The 20,687-nt window shown below is 43.6% G+C and overlaps 1 protein-coding gene across 5 annotated transcripts in view; it reads right to left on the reverse strand.

Moving 5' to 3' along the window:
* The window catches only part of FMNL2 (formin like 2), a 311,789-nt gene extending 293,087 nt beyond the window's left edge, over positions 1 to 18,702 (reverse strand). For all 5 annotated transcript variants that reach the window (XM_047870896.1, XM_047870891.1, XM_047870893.1 and 2 more), the window contains exon 1: positions 18,146 to 18,702. In XM_047870896.1, the coding sequence (XP_047726852.1) occupies positions 18,146 to 18,262 (117 nt within the window). In that variant the 5' untranslated portion in view covers positions 18,263 to 18,702. The remainder of the gene's footprint in view (positions 1 to 18,145) is intronic.
* Positions 18,703 to 20,687: the final 1,985 nt, after the last annotated feature.

Below are 20,687 nucleotides of genomic sequence, written 5' to 3' on the forward strand. Positions count from 1 at the left end.
CAATGCATAAAGATTCAAAAGTACATGTGCGTGGAGATACCATTTCTATAAACTCAAACTGTAAATTATTTGTGCCAGATGTGCACAGGAACGCCAATTCGGCACAGTTTTCCTTAGAAGAGGGAAAGAAGGAAATGAGGACAGAGAAGCTTGAACTGTCATCTGCAACTTTTTCTTTTCTTTACGTATGTGGGTATTTTACCCAAATATTCTGCAACGTTGGGACTATTTTCTCAAGACCTTGTCCATCAAAGCTATTTCTCAGCATCGAAGGACATGTGCTGCAAGCCCCATGCGCACTTTACAGCAGTCAGTTGCATGAAAGGAGATTTCCGGATGAAATTACAGCATCCACTTGGAGCAGTGATGCAAATCATCTAACAGCATGACAGACTACCACTATTACAACGGTCTGTTTGCACAGAAGGAAAGGCTGCCTGCAAGAGAGAGGGATGAAAAGGACAGAGACAAAGGGTCAAATTTTTATTTCTAGATACACCCTGGGTATCCACTGCTCCTTTGAAGTGATAGGATTTTCTTCCCAGAAGGAATACATGCAGCACAGGGTAGAATGATCCCAGAGCAAGCTTAGTCCCCAGGACATCAAGGGAAAAACCTTAAGCCCTAAATGAATTATTCCTCGGATAGGAGAGAAGGTTGGAGAAGGGAAACTCTGGAGTGGAAACTAACATAAAAATAGATCCTGGATGCCTGGGCAGCTCAGTCAGTTGAGCATCCTACTCTTGATTTCACCTAGGGTTGTGATCCCAGGGTTGTGGGATGGAGCCCTGTGTCAGGCTCCAGGCAGAGCGTGGAGCCTGCTTAAGATCCTCTGCCCCTTGCCCATCTGCCCCACAAACTCTCTAAAAGAAATTTAAAAGGGGGCGGGGGGGCGGGGAAACACCTGTGTGGCTCAGTTGGTCAAGCATCCAACTCTTGATTTCAGCTCAGGTCATGACCTCACAGTTCATGAGATAGAGTCCTGTGTCAGGCTCCGCACCCCTCACATGCGCATACACTGTCTCACTCTCTTAAATAAACATTAAAAGAATAAAAGAAATTTACAAAAAATTAAAATAGTTCCTACAGTTGAAGGCTGGATAAGACCCATCAGGGCCTTAGTTTCACCGGAATAAAGCAGTGGCTTTCCTGGGGCAATGTAAAGGACATCATCTAACTCCTGATTCTCTTTCTGCTCAAGACAAAACTAAATATTTGTGATGCTGTTATGTTTCACTTGGAATTCTCCTCTTTGTTCACTTTTGGCAGTTATGATTGTGAACATCAGGGTAAGGTCTACCACCTCGCCAAAAATACCAACATCGTGATTGATGTGTGATTCAAAAAAGCTGTCAAAATGGATACTCTGAAAGGAATGAGTCACATGGAAGGGCTGGGCATGCTAATATTTTTGTACCACATTATAATCCTTTTCATCTGGACCTTCTCAGAGTTGGCTTATTACTTCCTTTCATTCAATTCTAAGCTAAGGGCTATAGTAAACGGCACACGAAACCTGACAGATTGGGTTCATACCTTCATTACTAAAATCCGAAAATTAAAGCTCCATGATGTGGAAATCGGGCACCAACAGAAACACTCATGCAGCTTCAGCCAATGAGATTTAAAGACCCTCAAGGCTCTGAGAACAGAGAGAATTTTATTTTGTACTAGTCTGACAGTTCTATCAAATATTCTTTTATCTAAGTTTTAAAAGTAGAATCCCACTTTAAAATTTAGGGCAAAAGTGACATTTATCACCTGGGAGAAAAAGGAACAATTTTCCTCACTGGAAAATGAAAAAGAAAGAAAAAAAAAAAAAAAAAAAGAGTGTGTAAAAGGTATCTTTAGAAAATTTCAGGCCCTCATTTCTAGATGGTAGTAGTGTACTGATCTGAGGTGAGACGAGCCTATTTCCTAAGCTTAGCTCTACCTGATTCAGTAAGATTAACTCTGTAGGATGACCCAAATAAACTGAGGACCCTTCTAGAAAAAATAAAACAAGGGGTAATTGGGGGAATGCAAACCATCGTGACTATTACTTTGCTTCTAGATCAAATCAGATGGCATTGTATTCTTAATCTGAAACAAGGACAAAGCTTTTATCAAACAATGCTCATAATCTCAATCAGTTCAAACAGAAGGCCATCTATACACAAGTCACACAAATCTTTTTTGCCATTATTGGAATTCAGAATGAAGTCCAAACGACTCTATCCGTCCCAGAATGGAGCTGGAGCCAAACAAAATCTCAACAGCAGTTCGTTCAGGGCCCAGATGGTCATGACCTTGAATGTATTTTCTCATGTGAACTAGCTGTTTAAGGGTCACAGTTGTACACTGCATGGTGGTTGTCCACTCCAATTGTGAAAATGCTGACGCTTCCATTAGGCTCTGAAATGGAACAGTCCAACACCCTGTGCAAAAATTAACAAAGGGAAACGTCACTACTCCGGAGTTCTTGGAAAAGGAGAGAAGGAGAGTTCTCAGGAGGTACCATTCCACACCGATTACAGGAAGACTGTCAATTACAGACCTCAACAGAACTGTCAACAGGAAGGAATCAACTACAGAACCTATTAGGAAAAGATGTGCATTGCATCTCCTACAAGAAATCCACAATCTCGACAACTCAGCCCATGAGAAATTGTCATTACCTTAAACACTGCCTTTCTCCAATGGGACTTTCATTCAAAACAGCCCCACCCAATTTCCTCCTCCTTCTCCATAAAATAAAATGTTCCTCTCCGTGTTGCTTCTTGGACTTGCCTCTAGTTTTGCTGTAGCTGGCATGTCCCAAATTTTAATTTTCGGCTATTTCCCAAATAAACCCATTTTTTGCTAGTAAAATGACTGCCTTATTTTTAAGCTTAACAAGTGAAACATCAGACTTTTTTTCTAGACAGCACAAAATAGAAGTCAGGGATCAAGATAAAATATCCAAGTAGAGGCTGCATACAATGGATCAGGAAACAGTCATAAAAAAATAAAAGTTCAGTAAGTACAATCTTAGGAGGAGAATAATAAAGCACAAGCTACCATCAGTTCGACTCTGGGTCCTCTTTGAATTTGACGTCAATGATGGTTTAACTAAAGCTCCATCGGAGTCCACAGCCTAACCCCTAACGTCAGCACTTTAACGAAGTGAAATAATGACAGGTGCCAAATAACCAGAACCACCACTTTTTGTGAAGTGCTCACCTGAACGCCACAACTTGACTGTACTAAGCAACATCATTTAATATTCGCAGCAAGCCAAAGAGGTAGTGCTTGAGCTTATGCGACAGGCACGGCTACCCAGACTTAGGACACTCCACTAAAGCGCAGCAACATCCTGATTCCCACTCAGGTCTAATTCCAAACACTGTATTCATAAACAAGCATTTTTTTTAAAGTTAAACTTTTTTCAACAGTTCAGTTAAATGCCCATTCTGGGTCCTAGTGATCCAATGCCATCGCTTCCCATGATTAGCTTTGTAGATATGACTGTAAGCTTTCTAGCAAAGTGAGTGTAGCATAAATGAAGCAGCTGATGGGGCACCTGGGTGGCTCAGTTGGTTGAGTGGCCGACTTCGGCTCAGGTCACGATCTCGCAGTCCGTGAGTTCGAGCCCCGCATCGGGCTCTGTGCTGACAGCTCGGAGCCTGGAGCCTGTTTCGGATTCTGTGTCTCCCTCCTCTCTCTGACCCTCCCCCGTTCATGCTATCTCTCTCTGTCTCAAAAATAAATAAACGTTAAAAAAAAAAATTTTTTTTAATAAATAAATAAATAAATAAATAAAACAGCTGACTCCATTTCCGACGCATGCAAGGCAGGGGAATAAGCCTCACAGTCCATTACTCTTTGGGGCAGAATCGTCTACCACCTGAAAATCTGTCCCTGGGAATTAGGACTTTTTCCTAGTTCCTTCCAAATGATTTGCACAAACACACCTGAATCTTTAAGCATTCAGTCACAGAGAATTCATTTTGTTTAGCCTTTATGAGTTACACCTTTCAGCCAAACTAACTTGTCCAGATTCATCAGCTTACCTAAAATGTTTTAAGACTTTGCTTTTAATATACCCATCCATAGCGCATTATGTATGTAGCACTTATACGCATGATAAATGCCTTTAAAAGTCCTATTTTGGGGCGCCTGGGTGGCGCAGTCGGTTAAGCGTCCGACTTCAGCCAGGTCACGATCTCGCGGTCCGTGAGTTCGAGCCCCACGTCGGGCTCTGGGCTGATGGCTCAGAGCCTGGAGCCTGTTTCCGATTCTGTGTCTCCCTCTCTCTCTGCCCCTCGCCTGTTCATGTTCTGTCTCTCTCTGTCCCAAAAATAAAAAAAAAAATTTTTTTAATAAATAAATAAATAAATAAATAAATAAAAGTCCTATTTTCATTTTCACATCTATCTCCTCCACCAGGCAGTCAACTCCTCAAAGGTAGAGATGATGCTTTTTTCACTTTTGTGTCCCAGCATCTTAAGAGCGTATGGCTTTGAGCAAATTATTCTGTAAATAAGTGAATGGGATTACATGAAATTTGTATATTAAAAACAAGCAACCCCCAACATAAAGCCCACTAATTAACACAAGATAATGGTTGTTCCCAGCACAAGGAAGCCCAAGTCTGTGGGTTATCACCGAGGGCTGATCAAAAGGCTTACCACACAGGCTTCAAGCTGTAACAACACAGCCATTTTACTAGGGACATTAAGGAAAAAAAAATACAAAGGTTCAGAGACAGTTGTCTGAAAGAGAGCCTTCAGAAAGGCTTCAGAGGACAACTGTTACTAGAAAAAAGCCAATTTGATTGCAAGCTTACTTGGCCTTTACTATTTCAACAGTGGACAGTGGCTTATTCATCCAGTTCTTATTTTATCTTTAACTTTTTTGAAGGGTATATATAGTTACTGTTGGCTCTGGGTAGGTACCAACAAAATTAATCCAGGCGACAAAGATGAACTTACCCTCACAGGGCTTTCAATTTACTTTGAACCGTTACATTGCTGTTTATCATATTTATATGTTTGCAATTGGGAATCAAAACAGTATGTTAAAGGAGTGCCTGGATGCCTGACTCAGGCGTCCGACTCTTGATCTCGGCTCAGGTCAGGATCTCAGAGTCCTGAGATGGAGCCCCGCATCAGGTTCTGTGCTGACACTGCGGAGCCTGCTTAGGATTCTCTCTCCCCCTCTCTCTCTGGCCCTCCCCATCATGTGCGGGAAAACTCTGTCTCTCAAAATAAATAAACTTAAAAAAAAAAAAAAGTATGTTAGTAACAGCTATAGAGTCAATGTAGTTGATTTTCAGCTTCAATGTCTTTTACAAATGTGTGTCCTCAGGCAAGTCCCTTAACTCCTCTGAGTTTCTCATATGAAACAGGGGTGACACCAACCTTCCAGGGATCCTGAGTTACCTTCATGCTTACTGCCATAAATAAAGAAATGTACAGTAAGTGCCGTAAACTGTTTTTATTGCTATCCATGCATCAAAACAACCTTTAACCTGAGAACTGCCTTAAAATTCTCTTAAACAAATTCCCCAAAAAAAGAAACAAATTCACTAGTATGGACTTAAAGGATCCCTGTGATAGGAATGGAGTAAATCCACAGGCAAGCAAGATGTTAGCATTCTCCACCCAGTGTCCAGTCATGGTCAGAGGTTTGAGAAAGACAGAATGGCCTGAATGCCCAGACATCTGCATGTACACTTTTGCAGCTTCTCCAACTTTAACATGTGTAACAATTACGTCCTAGGCTTGTATCTCCCAGCACTGTGCATGCTGTACCTTCACAGCAACTCAGGAGATTTTAGGGATAATTTTAGCTACATACAACTTTTATTTTTAACTTCAGAATCAAACCTCTTAGATGCCCTTAAAATTAAAAATAAATCAGATATCAAAAAAGTAGTTAAAAAAAAAAAAAGAATCTGAGCAATAAGCTAGTAGCAAGTTACAGCAAAAATGCAATTTCTCTGTATACCTTACCTGACCCAGGTCAACCTTTGGTTTCAAGCAGATAAAAGGGGCCATTCCAAGTACCAGCCTTCAGAGGGTCTTTACTTACAAGGGCACTGTTCATACTAATCAAATATTCCATTCTTAAATGGTATGTCCCATGGGTCTAGAACAATGATAGTACTGCAATGATCATTTGTTAGAAGTCAGGTGGGGGAAAAAAAAAGTCATTTGAATTTAACAAGCGGCAGAGTTCTGACTGCACAAAGCCATTTACAAGAAACAGCTCTGTTAGGACAAAGGAAATAGACTCCTGGGCTTCCACCTTGAGGCTTTCCCATAGGTAAGGTCTAAAGCCGAGTAGACATCCACATGCTACACCCTTCATTTGCTCCAGGGTCCGCAGAACCCCATACTGAGCCATAAAGGGAAGAAACAAAAGGAGCCCTGGCTGCTACTCCTACTGGAGGGCTTCCACCTGATCTTCACACGCGGGCTGCCTACTCCCCAGCCCTCAGATCTTACAGACAAGGCACCACCTCACATTTTCCTATTTTATACTCCGTATAGCAATTTGTAGCCACAGGACAGCTACAGTTACATATGTGTGTACGCTTTTCATGTCTAGCCCCCGACCCACCCACTGTCCTCCCCTACCACTAGATCATCAACTCCTTGAGGGCAGATGACCAGACAACCTCATGCACCTTTGCATCCTACAACACTACATGGCACATAGTAAGTGCTCAATAAATGTTCTTAGACTCCGATTCAAGTACAATCCCTTCTTAAGCAATGACAAATGGGCACGACTGCATAATGTAGAATAAAAAACATAGCCTCACGGTGGGCGCAACCAAGCTGGCATCCCTCTACTTCCTATTCCAAGGAAACTTTTGCTAAATATTCAAAATATAGAAACAGCACTTTCCCTCTGAACCCTTAGAGCTTAGTGTATCCACAACCATACCGACACGGGACTCACAAATTACATCAAGAGTATGAATTAATGCATTTAATCCAGAAGGTATATGAAAAATGAAGAACAAAAACACAAATTTAATGACATCTCACAGCTAATTCAGAAAATACAGGGTGGTACAGGAGAAAGCAGCAGGTTCTTTCATGAGACAGGCCTGGATTCCAATCCTACCTCCATCACTTGGTACATCACTCTGAGCCCCACTGCCTCATTAGTAAAAGATAGTATCTCCCTCCAAAGGTTGCTGAGAGCATCAGAGATAATGGTTATGAGGCACAAGACAGAACATGAGTAAGCACATGAGTGGCTTATCTTACAATGGAATATAAGAACCCCACTGGAGTTCTGGTGCTAAGGACCTAGATGGGATCACAAACCTCCCTACCTTCTTGTAGAACTTCAAGCCACACACCCTCATGCCCCATTTGCCTCAATTACTGAGAACTCTTAGAATCATGGGGCACCTGCGTAGCTCAGTCGGTTAAGCATCCGACTTCGGGTCAGGTCATGATCTCATGGTTCATGAGTTCGAGCCCCACATTGGGCTCTGTGCTGACAGCTCAGAGCCTGGAGCCTGCTTCAGATTCTGTCTGTCTCCCTCTCTCTGCCCCTCTCTCACTTGCATACTCGCACTCTCTCAAAAATGAATAAACTTAAAAAATAAAAGAACTCATAGAATCACAAAGATAATTTGAAAGCATTTCACAAACAGCAAAGCACCAAAATGCCCAAATAGGGAATACTGCTCACTTAAACGTGCCTGACTCCAAATAAAGCATCATAAGGAACATTTTGCTTTTAGAAAGCCCTAGACTACTGGGCTACTACTACTCCCTGGATGATGGTACATCATGACAGACTGATCTGGCTTGGTGACAGTGAAAAAAAATAGATTTTGTTGGCCATTTCACTGTCCTCCTCCTCTTTTAATTCACCAGTTTTCCACAAGGAGTCATGTGAAGCATGATGTCAACTTACTATGAACGCTTAGTATTCCTGGGCACCTACTACAAAGGAATGATATGGAGAATACCAGGATGAGTAAGAATCTGTTACAAAGTGTCACTTCAACACAACTGGCAAGTTATGTGCAATTAACAGTCAGCCCAGTGTGGTCAGCTACTCAGTTCCTGTCCTGTTTCAGCCCATATCATATCCTTCTCTAGCCAAGTCAGTAAATGCCTGCTGAGACTCTTCCCTGGGCCAAGCGCTGTGCTGAATAAGGAAAAGTGCCAGGGCCTGTAAGATATGATCCTGGTCTTCTAGGAGCCCACAATGTGAATTGGCAAATAAAACAGACATAAATGATGGCTAAGAGTATAATGAATGGCTACGAAGCTGCACATAAAAGCATCCCTTTATTTTACAATCACACCTCATACAAGGTGGTATTTAATCAAGGGCCCGATGAGTAAGAGAAATAATTCATACTATTCATACAATAAAAAGGTCAAAAAGAGGAGAACTGTTTTTCCCACCTCCTCCAAGCTGATGCTGGCCTACAAGGACACTGGGAAGAGGAGTGATTTCAGAAGAGCCTTGAAGGCTGGATAGAATCCTAGAAAGAGAGAAGCCAAGAAGCACCTGCCATGCAGGAGAGTCACTGCGAGAAAAGGCATAATGGAGGGAAAGTTCTGTGTGTAGGGAGTGTTCAAGCAAGGAGACAGAAGAGGAGAGGGGTCTGGCCAGACTGTGGACGATTTCGAGGACAGCTCTGGGAGGGATACAGAAGTTACAGAGGTGAGTGTGGAAGGGAAACCCTAACAACAAACATGGCCGAAGAGCCTCTCAAATCACACCAATGTCTAGAATAACACGATAGGGCTTTGACAGGAAAACTGGGCCACAAGATTAAATCTGCACTCTGATACCTTTCAATATTTCAAAGGAATCAAGGAAGATGGCAAAAGCTAAAGGCCAGAATTTAGGCTTACAATGAATAAACAAAATTTGTATCTATGGGTGCAGAATTCCAAGTAGTGAAACCCCAGTGCAAATGCTCCCCATCCATACTTTGCTCTAGGAACACAAATCAAAATGTCCTCCTCTCAGTATTATGAAAGAGAGATGCTACACACACAAAAGAAATACCATTAGGGTTATCAATGAGGAGATAACCACAAACAACAGGAAGATGCTACAATGTCAATATTTCCTAACGGTCAGGCCTACTTGGGCTGAGGAAATCTCTCAAAGGAAGTAGTGGAAACCTCATGGTTAGAGTCACTTACAAGAAGACCGCAAGGCACAATCCTGTGGTCTACTCTCTTTCACGTATGTCTGACCACGCAGAAAGTTAAGTTCAGGTGAGTGACAGTGGCTGGGCAGCAGGGAGCCAAGCTGAACCACATTTGAAGAAAAAAACCAGAAAACAGATTCTGATTCCTGATCCAGTTACAACAGTGCGTTCAGTTTGTGAAAATCCATCAACCTGCATACTTAATGATATGGGCCCATTTCTGTTTGTATCTTCTTCTTCAATAAAAAGATCTTCTAAAGGCTGATTTGGAAATATCCTCCTCCATAACAACCAAAAAAAGTTTAAGGGGTGCGTGGGTGGCTCAGTCAGTTACATGTCTAACTCTTGATTTTGGCTCAGGTCATGATCTCACAATTCATGGGATTGAGCCACATATCATCAGGCTCTGTGCTGACAGTGTTGAGCCTGCTTGGGATGCTCTCCCCTCCCCCCCCCCCCCCATTCCACCCCCTGGCACTCACGCATGCCAAGCACTCTCTCAAAAAAAAAAAAAATTTTTAACAAAAGAAAACCTATTTTTAAAAAATACTAATGTTAAAGAAGTACTCCATTAAATGAGGATCTGGTAAATTCACAATCTAGAAATTTCTAAAGCAAACAAATGCTTTCCACAAGGCCAACAACTCTGACACTCAAAACTGCTATTGAGAAAGGACACTGGAGAGAATGAACCTGGCAAGCTTAATGGTTCCACAAACCCAGAAGGCCACATAGTTCTAAACAGTCCCTACTGGTTCACATCTGGAGGGCCCCATTCGTTGGCAGTGGAATAAGGATTGTGTGATAAGGCCCGAGGACTCACCAATTCCAAGTTTATAGCTTCCCGGTCCCAAGACATTTGGACTGACTTGGCCTTCTAAGTTCACCAGGCAGAAGTCCTTGGGGATAACAAATCCCAATTATTCAAGATAGCCCACTGTCACTAAAAAGAGACAGCTTCCTCGGAAGAACCACAAGACTGACCATACTGGGGACTAAAAGGGCCAGAAGTGAAACTAACCTACAAAACCCATTGACCGGATTCTTAGCCTTTGCAAGTAGGCTCCCCAGCTTTCACAGAGATGAGGTGGGGCAGTACTGACCTCACTGGGCAATGTTGCCATGGAACAAATCTAATTGTGTCCTACCAACGTCTCCTATTAGTTATCCTAATGCTTTCTTCTACACACACACACACACACACACACACACACACACTCCCTAAAAGTAAATAAATGAGCTTATTTTCCATCTTTCTGCCATTGTAAGTCATCTTCTTTACCTTCCCCACCAAAATAAAAATAACCCCATTATCATTCTTTAATATTCCCATCTAAATCCAAACCTTCTCTTGCCCTGTTCCCAATTACTGCAAAGTTTTATCTGATTATAAACTACCTACATTTCCTTGAATGATTTATTTATATTTCTAGATGAAAATGAGACAATAATTGCTTCTATCCTCTCAATTCAAAAAACCACATACGCTGTCCTCAAATCCCAAACCACAAATGCTAAAGATTATGAATAAGAGGAATATCTATTTGCTTATAACTACTGAAGAAATAACTAGAGTCTTGCATGGAGAACAATCAGCTCATTCTTGACCTACCATCCTATTTATCTTTCTATTCTCAAAGCTAATTGCTTATATAAGCATGCCAATTTGCCCTGATTATAGGATTCTTAATAAATGAATGTTGTTTACATTTCACAAGTGTATTTGAATTTCTCTCCGGGAAGCCAAGCTCATCAAGTCTTTGTAAGTGGTAAAACCAGAGATCAAAGCAAAAGGCCTACATTGAACCAACAAACAATTAAGCTTGAGAATAGAGGCCTAAGCAAAAATACAATTGATTTATTGATTTTCCTACTCCAGAAGTACACCTCAGGGCCACTGTTCACTCTTGAGCTATAATATATAGAACTTTCTCCATCAATTTTCATCATGATTATTTGATGATCATTTCTTAAATAGTTAAATGAGTTTAAAATTCAACAGACTTGGATCCATTTCTTATTTCTCATCTTGATGCTTTCAGTTGAATCAAGGTCTTTAAGATTTTGGGGGGAAATTTTTGTTTATTTTTTTTTTAACCTCTTCTCCACTTAGCCTAATTTCCCCATAATTTTTGGTACTTCTTAAACAATTCCTTTCCTACTACACCCAACTTATCAACCCAGGCATCTATGGTTTGAGGCTCCCAGGTGATGCCAATATACAGCCAAGTTTGAGGACTACCATTTAGGCTTGTCAATCCCTTCATTATCCTGCCTTAAAGCATTCAGCGCAACACCCAAGGGAAAAAAAAGAACACAGAAAAGAAGTCAGGTTCCAGCGCAAATCCTTAATTCAAGGCAGGACCTTCAGGTAACAGGCATACCTTAGTGCCCAACATGAGCCACAGGGCCAAAAATGTAAACAATCGGACACCTTTCCCAAAGCCAACAAGTTCTTAGTATAAACCAGGCACGGGCACCATTTACCCCACAGAAATCAGTCGAGAGAGATTACCTGCGGCTATAGCAGGATCTAAACACCTCAAAGCTTTCAGCTTTTGTAGCAACGGACAGAGGGGCTTACAAACAGCAACTCCTCAAAGAACAAAGTATATATGTGTGAATTCCAAGTCACTAAAGCCCATTACAGGCTGCACAAGAACACCAAAAATGTGATCTGAGGAACACCTTTGGTGTGTCCTAAAAGCTAGAAAAAGTTTGTTATGAGGTGACTATCTGTAAGCTCTGCCACTGGTCGTGGGTTTTTGTTTTGTGTGTGGTGGGCACGAAGATGTGACTCAGTTTGTTTTTTTTATTAAGACTGTGAGCAGAAAGTACACTTCTCCTGTTTACAACAAATACCACTTAAACCTCAAGTAGGAATTCCCAGCCATCCTGGCCCACATTTGTGGGCCTCTGCTGCATCATAGCTCTCCAGCCTACCAGCTCTTCCCTAGACACTGCTTCCAAATTATATCCAATGGAAACTGCATACTCCTTAGTGTTTGGTTGAAAGCTCCGGGAAAAGAGGACAGGGTGACTCGGAAAGGGGGAGACCACCTGCAGTCTGTGCAGGCACTATCTTAAAGGAAAGAAAAGACAGGAGTTATCTCTGCCAGCAGTATTCAAGTAGATGAGAGCGAACAAGGTGCATGAAGCCTCTCTATACAAACCATGACCCCAAGGCCTGGGGACATAGTTCTCGTGGTGGGGAAAGGGAAGAAACACCCCCATTCTAGAAGGGAAGAGACAGTTTGCAACTCACTCCCCCACTCTTAAGCAATTCAGTCTGTTCTTTTCTAAGGTGTCAGTGCTTTGTTCCTAAGAGGCTTCCAACTGCCAGCACCCTCTTGCCAAGTGGAAAGGATCATCTGGAATCAGCACTGCTTCTATCAGCCATCTTCATGCCACATGTTACCCGTAAGCATAAAGAAGCCCACTTCACCTTGCCCTTTTGCCCCAAGTCCTCAGTATGAAAAAAAGGAGCACACTTCTAAGACCAAGCCCTTCAAGCAACAGTTTCTGTCAAGTAAAATGAATTTCCAGAACAAACATGAGCCCACACTTTTTTCTTAGGCCCAGGAGGACTCTACGCGGCGGGGAGGGGAATCCTTCCCCACTCTCAGGTGCTAGGATTCTAGGTCTAGAAACTGCCGACAGCAGGCTCACCTCAAAGAGGGCACCACTGAAGCCAATAATGCACTAGCCAGGTCTTGGGTTTGCAAAGAACTTCCAGTCACCAGCATTTTTCATACAGCTTCTGCGAGAGCAACTCTAACAGAGAGCTCACTGTTCATTTCTTTGACAACGCTAAATGTTAATATACTTTTCCTTAAGCTTAGGGGGCTTTCAGTCAATGACCCTGGCAATTCTACTCTCTAGACCACACAGAATACAGCTAAAACACAGTCCTGCACAAAGCTCTTCAAAATGCAAAGTCAGCTGATGCAGCACAGGATGGTAGATTCTGGAAATTTTACACTTTCAAGTGCTATCATCTAAAAAAATCTCCTATCTTAATAGTTGTGTCAAATTTTATTCCAACTTACAGAGGAAGAAAATCAAGGACCAGAGGAAAGATTTTAACTTGCTCAACCTGGTGCAGCAGATTAATTCTAGAAACTAGGTCTCCTGCCTCCCAGGCCAATGCTATTTGCTAAATGAGAGGCCACCAGCAAAAGTAATTCTTATCGCCTAAGGACTTAAGGGCATGCATACCTTTTCTTCCCAAAGGTCATCAGTTTGTGTTGCTGCCAGTCTCTTACTGGAGCCAAACATTTGTATTCAGATAATAACCTCTGACTGATTTCTGTACTGGATATCCAAATATACTGGCATTATGGGAGGTGGAATGCACCCCAATAAGAAGCATATATTCCCAACTTTGGTGAAATAAAGCGGCTCAGTGATAGTACCTAGGATGAGCTAGAATGGCTCAAAGTTACAACGCTCCACCCTGCCCCCAGCCCAACTTCTCTACCTCCTTTCCGTAATAGGAGAAAGGATGTGAGAAAAGTCAGCAAGCATCTGACGATGACCTAACTACACTCTCACCCATCCATCTGCTCAGCAGACTGCATGGCAAGAGCTCTCCTTGGAAGTGGTTAAAAGAGAACAACACCTTGCAAAGGGAAATAAACTTAAACGTTAAAACTTGACTTTCCTTGTCCTTTCACAAGGAATTACATTCACAGTATATGCATGGCACTGACAGATTGTCTCTCCTCTGATTTGGAAATCCTAAATTCCCAACCAAGGTAGTTCAAGTCTGCCTTGATAGAAAAAACCAAAGAGCACACTTTCAGACCAAATCAGTATTTAACTCCATGCCTGAAAAATGGAACGGCATAGTGAGGATGCCAAAATGTTTGACATTGAAAATAAAACATCAAGCGCACCTCACAGCGGTCACTTCTAAGACATTTTTGTCTATTTTCTACAGCTTGAAACTTGCATTTATCAGATTTAGGGATTTTTTTTTTTTTCTTAAACAGCTTTACTGCTAGCTCCAGGCATTTTCCCCCTTTCCAGTTCAAAGGCCTCAGGAAGTATAATATAATATAGGGTGGGGGAGAGGGGGCAGAGAGACCAATCTGGATTAAAAATCCTAGATCAGTTATTCCATATCTGTAGGACTGTGGGCAACTTAGGTAATTTTATTTCCAGAATGATTGTGAGGATTAAATGAATAATGTAAGCATGGGGGGGTGGGGTGGGGACTCATAATAGGTACTCAGAAAACGTTCCTACTTCTTCCTCAAGCAGAATGACTATGTTCAACCTCAGGGCAAGAAGGAAAAAAAACTGGAAAGAAATCAACTCAAATTATTCACACACCCAAGTAGTTCTCAGTATCAGACATAATACTGCCCTAAACCATCACTTTCTAATCCGTCTTTTTGAATCTGTTTGCACAGCAGCCTGATATCTGATATCACACAGAGATATAGCAGCTAGGATAGAGGGCTTAAAATTATCCTCTCCTCTGACATTCAAAGAACGAATCCTTGCGACAGCTCCTTGACAAAGGCATTAGGGAACTTATATTTTATTTGTAAACAATGACTTCAAGCCAAAAATTAGTGAATGGTACGGAATGTCTAATGTAGAAAAAGGTGTTCTTGGACAGAGACCATCAATTCTTCATCCCACCCCAAAATAAACTTCATAGCATCATCTTTGAAAATAAAGGGCAGAGGAGGTGTATGTATGTGTGTATGTATGTATATTTGCAACATTTAGGCAATGTTTAATACAATGAAGAGCCATATGGATATTTAATTATAAATGTGTAGGACCCAAAAAATACATACACACCAATGTTACCTGTAAAATATGTGACATACACACCCTAAAGGAATAAAAGTAGGTGACCGAGTTTATGAAATACTTCTATCCAACAGTTTAACAAAAACATCACACACGTATGCACAAAGGCACATCACTTTACTGCCCTATCTGAAAGGTAGGTACAAAGATGCAAACAGTTACATGTATACAAGGAGTAATGTTTTCCCAGAAATACATTTTATAACTACTATGACAGTGCTGAAGACAAGCTCAAGAAGAGAGACTCTCCTTAGGAAGATAAAGCTCCTAAGATTTGGATCCAATTTTTACTAGTCTTTAATTACAGGAAGTTCAGGAATTCAAATCTATTTCAAAACTTTTCCTATAAAAATTACTATTTTTTTTTTAGTTAACCCCTCCACTGATCTTAATTCCACAATCTCTAACTCTCTTCTTTCCTCTTTCCATTCATATCTGTTAGTTTTTTTAGAGTCATACAATGTAACTTAGACTGATGAAGGGGTAAGGAAACAGTCTCTGAGTAGGTTTGGTCTCAAGATTTTCCAGAAATAGATGGACTTGTCATTTTCATTTTTATTTACTCCTTCCCAATGCTTTAAGTATTCTAGAGCTTGAGAGTGTAATTGTTTTCCATGTCTGAAATGTCTCTAATTATTGACGTAAACCATACTTACTTACAACGAGGTGCTTGTATGCTTTCCTGTACAGTACTACTATCCAGTTTTCCTCCCAAATCACATCTATGATGTTTATCATATAAGGAAATAAGTCTAGTATCAATAATGCCAATATGATTCCCTGTGCCACAGGGTAAAGAACTTTCTCCACATATGTACTTCAAAATATGCCACCTAAAATTTATCCTTCTACCTTGATCTCTAGAATTAAATGGTTTGAGTTGACTACTTAAGCAATTCACAAAGAAAACCAAAGTTGAGAGCATCACATGTATAACTTCAGGGAAAAAAAAAATTATCTTAAGAGAAATCACCTTAACTCTGGACTTCCATTAGCGCATAAAGAGGACACCTTTTAAGTCCTCTTGTAGGTTTCCAAACAGCAGCTAGAGCTGACTAGGGGGAGTTACAATAAACACATTAACGTCCAAGTGCATCACCAACAAGGCAGTCCCCAAGCTGAGACTTCTCCAAAAGCTTTGTCTCTATTCCGAAAAGGTCAGCCTGATATTTTTTGGTTTCGTTTTTTGTTGTGAGGTGCTTAAATATCATCAACAATTAAGAACCACATCCAGCAATTGTGTGTGACACACAGTAGAGTAAAAGTAACCACAACAACCAACCATTGCCCCAAGGAGTTTGTGATGCAGAATCATAAATGTGAAATACTAAGTCTGTGACTGCTAGACTTGAGTAACACAAATCCACCATGCTAATGATGAAACATTTTTCTAAAGATTAATTCATATCATGTGTTATTAATCAACAGCATAACTGAAATCTCAGGCAAAACACGCTATCCCAATTGAGCAGAGCTTAACTGCATTATTGTGATCTGGTTTTCCTGTGTCACTGGCCCTTCCATTTCTAGTATACACGTACATAACACACAGCACCACAGGATGAAAAGACAGAAAGCCCAGAGCTAGGAGGTAAGAACCATCTGTCTGGAAGGAAGAGGATTTTGAATAAAAACGTTTGTCTCTGGAAAGACAGGTCAAGTATGCACCCAGGCTGCCTTGAGAAGTAATTAAGCCTATGCTGTTTCATTTCAGTGTGTCCCATCTTGCCCAACGACGGGAGCAGCTGTGGGAGATCACAGAAGATGCAAAGCAAGACAGGCGGCCTCATCTATCTCCCGACTGCCACACCAGACTTTCCGGGTGGCGTGAAAAAAAGCTTTTGCCCTCTGTTGTCTCGAAGAGCACAAAGCTAACCCAGCCTCCAGAACGTTATACCCCCTGTCAAACCTGCCCTTTTAAAAGGCCTGAAGAAAGGCAAATTTAAATGTCCCGGTGTTCAGACTCAGAACCCTTCCCAAAGTTAGGAGGTTACACACCAAACACCCGCAGGCACACGCAAATTTGACTGCCTTGAGCACAAGTTTCTCTTGCTGCCTAGCCTCGTAGAGTTTAGAGGTAACTAGCTAAGAAAAGGTAAATGTCCAAGTGTAAGGAATAGGAACGCGTCGGATCTTGCCGGTTTCCCTTCCAACATCCCTTTAAGGAGGCTGGGTCACTAAAAATCGGAAGTCTGGGGACCAGCTGTAGTACAGACTCTGGCTGGGTCGAGGGGGAGGCCGCCACACCCTCCGGAGCTCACAGCACTGACAAGCTGTGGTTGGGAGGGGCTCAGAAACTTAGTCCCAGCAGAAGGGAGAAAGAAGGGAGTCTTCAGTGTCTTGGATTTAAAAAGCTAAAAGCAGACTTCAAGAGGGAGCCGGGGATTTTGCTGTGTGTGCCGGGGACTGGGGGGGGGGGGGGGGGAGGGAAGGGGTCGACCCTGATGTCAGAACAGCTCGAAACACGTCCCCGCAAAACTGCACATTCTTGTGGTCTAAGGTTTAAGACCAAAACGAACGAGCTGAGGCAAAGCTGCTCTCCCGCCCGGGTTTCAGATCCCGCCCCTCCCAGCTTAGGGACCGGGGCGCCTTACTGCCGCGGGTTTCCTTATCTTTCCCTTTCGGGCCAGCTCCCCGCGGCCAAGCCGCTACGTCCGCCTCCAAGTTCGCCTTCGCGCGCCACCCGCCGCCGGCCACATGCACCCATCTGCCCGGGACCCCGCACGCCGGACGGTCCGTAGGGACTCGGGGGGTGCGGGGCTTTGCGGTTTTATTTTTTTGTTGTTGTTGTTGTTTTTTTAACAAAAAGCCTTAGCGGCACGCCGCCCCCTTCTCCTCGGCCCGCGCCACCTTCCCTTCACGCCCACGCCGCACCTCCCCGGCACACGCGCTGCGTGGTGCTTCTCCCGCCAGACAATGGGCTCTGGGCTGGCCAGGCAGCCCGCCCCGAGCCCCCGGCCCCATCCCGGGACCCCGAGAGAGCTGAGCGCGGGGGCTGGAGGGGAGCGGAGAAGAGTAAGGCTGGGAGGCCACAATGGGGAAGGTGGGCGCCTCCCCCTTGGGACAGGAGGCTCGCTCCCGGCGCCGGGAGAAGAAGAGGGGGCGGGGGTCAGCTGCGCCTCCCCGCCCGGAGCCCCGCCGCGCACTCACCAGCACGATGGCAAATCGCTCTTCCAGTTCACCTGGCTCGGGCATCGGCAGCTTCAAAGGCACGTTGTGCGCCCTGAAATCGGTCTGCTGCGAATCCATGCTCCCCGCGTTGCCCATGTTGGCTGCACGCCGGGGCCGGGGGCTGCTCCGGGCCCCTCGCGTTCGCTTCGGAAATCAGAACAGCTCCCGGCGGCCGGCTCCCGCCCCGTGGCGCGACCCGCCCGGCTCCCCGCTCTCGGCTGCGCCCCGGCGAGTGTGCAGCGCGCACCGCTCCCTAGCAGCGCTCCGAGCCGAGCCGCCCCCCGGCCTCCCTCATGCTCTCCACCGCCCCAGCGCCGCCCCGGCCTCTTTGCCTCGGGAGGGGTCGTCAGGGCGCCGGGCGCCTATCTGCATGTTGCTCCTCTGGCACGCCGCCCCCTGCCTGCGATCGCGGCCAGCTGGCGCGTGCGTCCTCGGACTCGGTCTTGCGCCGGGCCGCGGCCGCCGCTGACACTTGCAGCCCCCGGCCGGCGAAAACAACGCTCTCTCGCGAAGCACCTCGAGCAGACAAATGCGGCTCGGCGCTCCCGACACAATGCCCCCCTCGCCCGGCCCCCGCCCCCGGCCCGGCCCCGCCCACTCGCCCCGCGGACTGCCGGGACGCGTAGTTTCTGCCCAAAGTGTCCGCACAGCAAACCCCGCCCGCTCCGGAGAGGGCCGAGCTGGGTTAGGACCGCTTGCCGCAGAGGCAGTGTGCACGCTTCTGGCTGCAGCTTACGTCCCTTTAGACCCCTCCTCACTCCCACGGTAGAAATAACCACCTCGTCTACGTGGGTTCTGAGACGTAGAAGGCACACCTGACAAGTGAATGCATGATCCAATCAACCGGTGATTGAACGCGAGCATTCTGATTTAAATTTCAGAAGCTTGTTACTGTTCAAAAGGCTCTAGCTTAACAGGTGGCCTGAAAGGTATTGGCAACGTCCTGCTTCATGCTTTGGGGAGTGGGTCCGTGGGTGCTTATTTGATTGTTCTTTCTTCCTTATGTAAATCATTTTTGTGTGATTGAAATGTTTTCTAAACAAATACATACTTGTATGTGTTTTCTTTATAAATATCCATTATAGTTATATGTATATATGGTCAGACGCTAGAAGTTGGAAGAGAAGGATTCCGTTCGATTCAAAACACCGGTCAATAGCTACTATGTATGGGTTACTGGGTTCCTTCGTGGGAGAAAAAGAGGATTGCTCCTGCTCCGGAATACTTCACAATGTAGTGCAGGAGAAATTTTACACAAATAACCATATCTCATGTGAGATAGAAAGGAGGACAGAGTATTTGGGGAGGCTTGGGAGGTGGCGTTTGGCTGTAGCTACCTTATTCCTTCATAGCAGCCTTGTTCCAGGTGTTTTACAAAGAAGATTGGACCCAGCCTTATCTGTGGGATGCTTTCCAGATTATCACTATCCGACATTAAAGCAGTGGAAATAGAACCAACCTTATAAACACGACTTTAACCAGGTGCCCATGTTGTAGATTTCAAGGGCATCCACCTGGTTGACTTGTGGCTGAACAACTGTAATTCGTTCTTTCTGCGCTTGGAGCCATGTTTCTTAATCCTGGTTTATCAGAGTCACTTGGGGAGCTTGTTGTGGAAACGCCACACACCTTGGACCCTGCCTATTCAGAATTTCCCGGAGCTGAGAGCTGGAGCACGGACAGGTGTATTTTTAACAAGCTCCCCAGGTCATTCTGATATGCAACCAAGGTTGTTACCCTGTTGTTAAAAAGCAACTGCTTCTGGAGAAGGTAACACACCAAGACTAAACATCAAGGACCCCATTTTTCATTTAGCTTTATAAAGCCCAAGATACCTTGAGCATAGTAGATGTTCAATGACTATTTGTTGAATTGACAAATGGGTTTCACCAAAAGCCTATGGAGCAAATACACACATAAATACTTCGTGTGTGGGTATCATCTGTTAAATAAATGACTTCTGGTCTTTTTAAAAAGAAGGAAGAGAGGATAAATAAATTCAAATTAAAAGTCTGAATAGATGCAACCTGTATTTCAAAACTATATTGTATCAAAGTTAACGGTAAGCATGTTACCCATCAAAGAAAGAAAAACAGGAATATAGATACATACACATACCCCAACTAGTGAAAATGAGTGAGAAAGAAAAGCAGTTAGTTCAAACCAAGTGAGACATTTCTGACCCACAAATGTATTTGTTTTCTTTCCAATCTCTAGACATATACTTTGGATCTGATTGACACAAAATCAGCCCACCCAGGGGGTTGACCGTCTGCATGGAGAAGCTAGAGTTCTTTTCTGCACTTGAGAAATCCTTTTTTATTACATTTATGACTCCCTCTGGCCATATTTCTGCCAGTAACCAGGACCTTTTTCTCCCCTTAAGTCTTATCACATCTAGTCTCTCTCATAATGTCACACTTTGAGAGGAGCCAAAGGACAAAGTGTGCAAATCCATGAACCAAAAGAATTCAGCCACTTCAAGGTTTGCAATCTTTAATATTTGGTTATTATTTATGAG

Source organism: Prionailurus viverrinus, chromosome C1 (genome assembly GCF_022837055.1).
Source record: "Prionailurus viverrinus isolate Anna chromosome C1, UM_Priviv_1.0, whole genome shotgun sequence".
Classification (NCBI taxonomy): domain Eukaryota; kingdom Metazoa; phylum Chordata; class Mammalia; order Carnivora; family Felidae; genus Prionailurus; species Prionailurus viverrinus.